Source organism: Lipotes vexillifer, unplaced genomic scaffold (genome assembly GCF_000442215.2).
Source record: "Lipotes vexillifer unplaced genomic scaffold, Lipotes_vexillifer_v1.1 scaffold70, whole genome shotgun sequence".
NCBI lineage: Eukaryota > Metazoa > Chordata > Mammalia > Artiodactyla > Lipotidae > Lipotes > Lipotes vexillifer.
In genome coordinates this window covers 2,170,736-2,171,789 of record NW_006789896.1, presented here as the reverse complement: position 1 = coordinate 2,171,789, position 1,054 = coordinate 2,170,736, and the positions used below count along the sequence as shown (strand labels likewise).

Below are 1,054 nucleotides of genomic sequence, written 5' to 3'. Positions count from 1 at the left end.
CCAAAAAAAAAAAAAAAAAAAAAAATCACACTTATGGGGGGTTTTTAATTGTTTGGGGAAATGTTTATGACATAATGCAAAGTATAACAATACACATGTATACGTTATATCCCAATTCTGAATATTATACACATGATTCAAAAATCTTTTTCAACACTGGGAGTTTTAGCTAATGAGAGACATGACAGGAAGAACAGTAGTCCTAGGATAGAAGCCAGAGGGAGCCACCCCATTGAACTGGGCTCAAGAGCAGTGTCTGTTGTTTGTTTACTAAGGCTCAGTTACAAGAGGCTTTTCTAGGCACAGTGTTTTCCGAAAACAGATTCTCTGAAATTGTCGCCATGGATTTTCCATGTGAACATCAAGGGGAAGCTCCCCTGCTTCTCACTGCCATGCCCACTCATCCCACCCTTCCCCACCCCGGCCCCTGGCTTCTGCAGGAGCTGAAGGAGGCCTCGATTTTGGGATTGTGAGGGTCACGGAGGAGGTGAAGCAGCCCCTGCAACTGAAGAACCGTGGGAAATACGAGGTCATGTTCAGGTAACCTAAAAATCATCCAGCATGTGGTCATCCACATCCACTCATGGCAAGAAGTGCGTTGCCTGAGAGATTTTTTTTAAAAAGTCGATCAGGGAAATCATAAGAACCATCTCTGCTGTTAGCTTCTCTTGGCTTCAGATGAATAGAATCCCAACTGCTCTACAGCCTGGAGCCACAGGGGTCTGGGGGTGGGGGGAGAGCCTCAGGGGGAGGTTGGGAGAAGGAGATACTGGGGTGAGGTATGATCTTAGGGGTGGAGTGAGAGGCCGGAGATGGCCGCCCTGGCCTTAAGCCATCCTGCCCTCCTTTCAGCTCCTCTCTGTTTCATAAGTTGGCGGTCTACATAGGATTTCATGTTAAGACCTAGGGATTTTCCAGTTTTCTTTTTTAATTTTAAGAACTACTGTATTATAGACTCCAAGTGGTGGCCTGGTGGAATAGAGCTCCAGCTTGTGCTCATCCTTGAGATTAAAAATGAAACACTAAATAAGGGAGATTCCTCAGAGAGGAAAGA

At 45.5% G+C, this 1,054-nt stretch overlaps 1 protein-coding gene across 1 annotated transcript in view; it reads left to right on the top strand.

Annotated features, from left to right (window-relative positions):
* Positions 1 to 1,054, top strand: part of HYDIN (HYDIN axonemal central pair apparatus protein) — a 342,406-nt gene that overhangs the window by 275,640 nt on the left and 65,712 nt on the right. Inside the window, 1 exon segment of the mRNA XM_007462964.1 lies at positions 441 to 540. Coding sequence (XP_007463026.1) covers positions 441 to 540 — 100 coding nt within the window.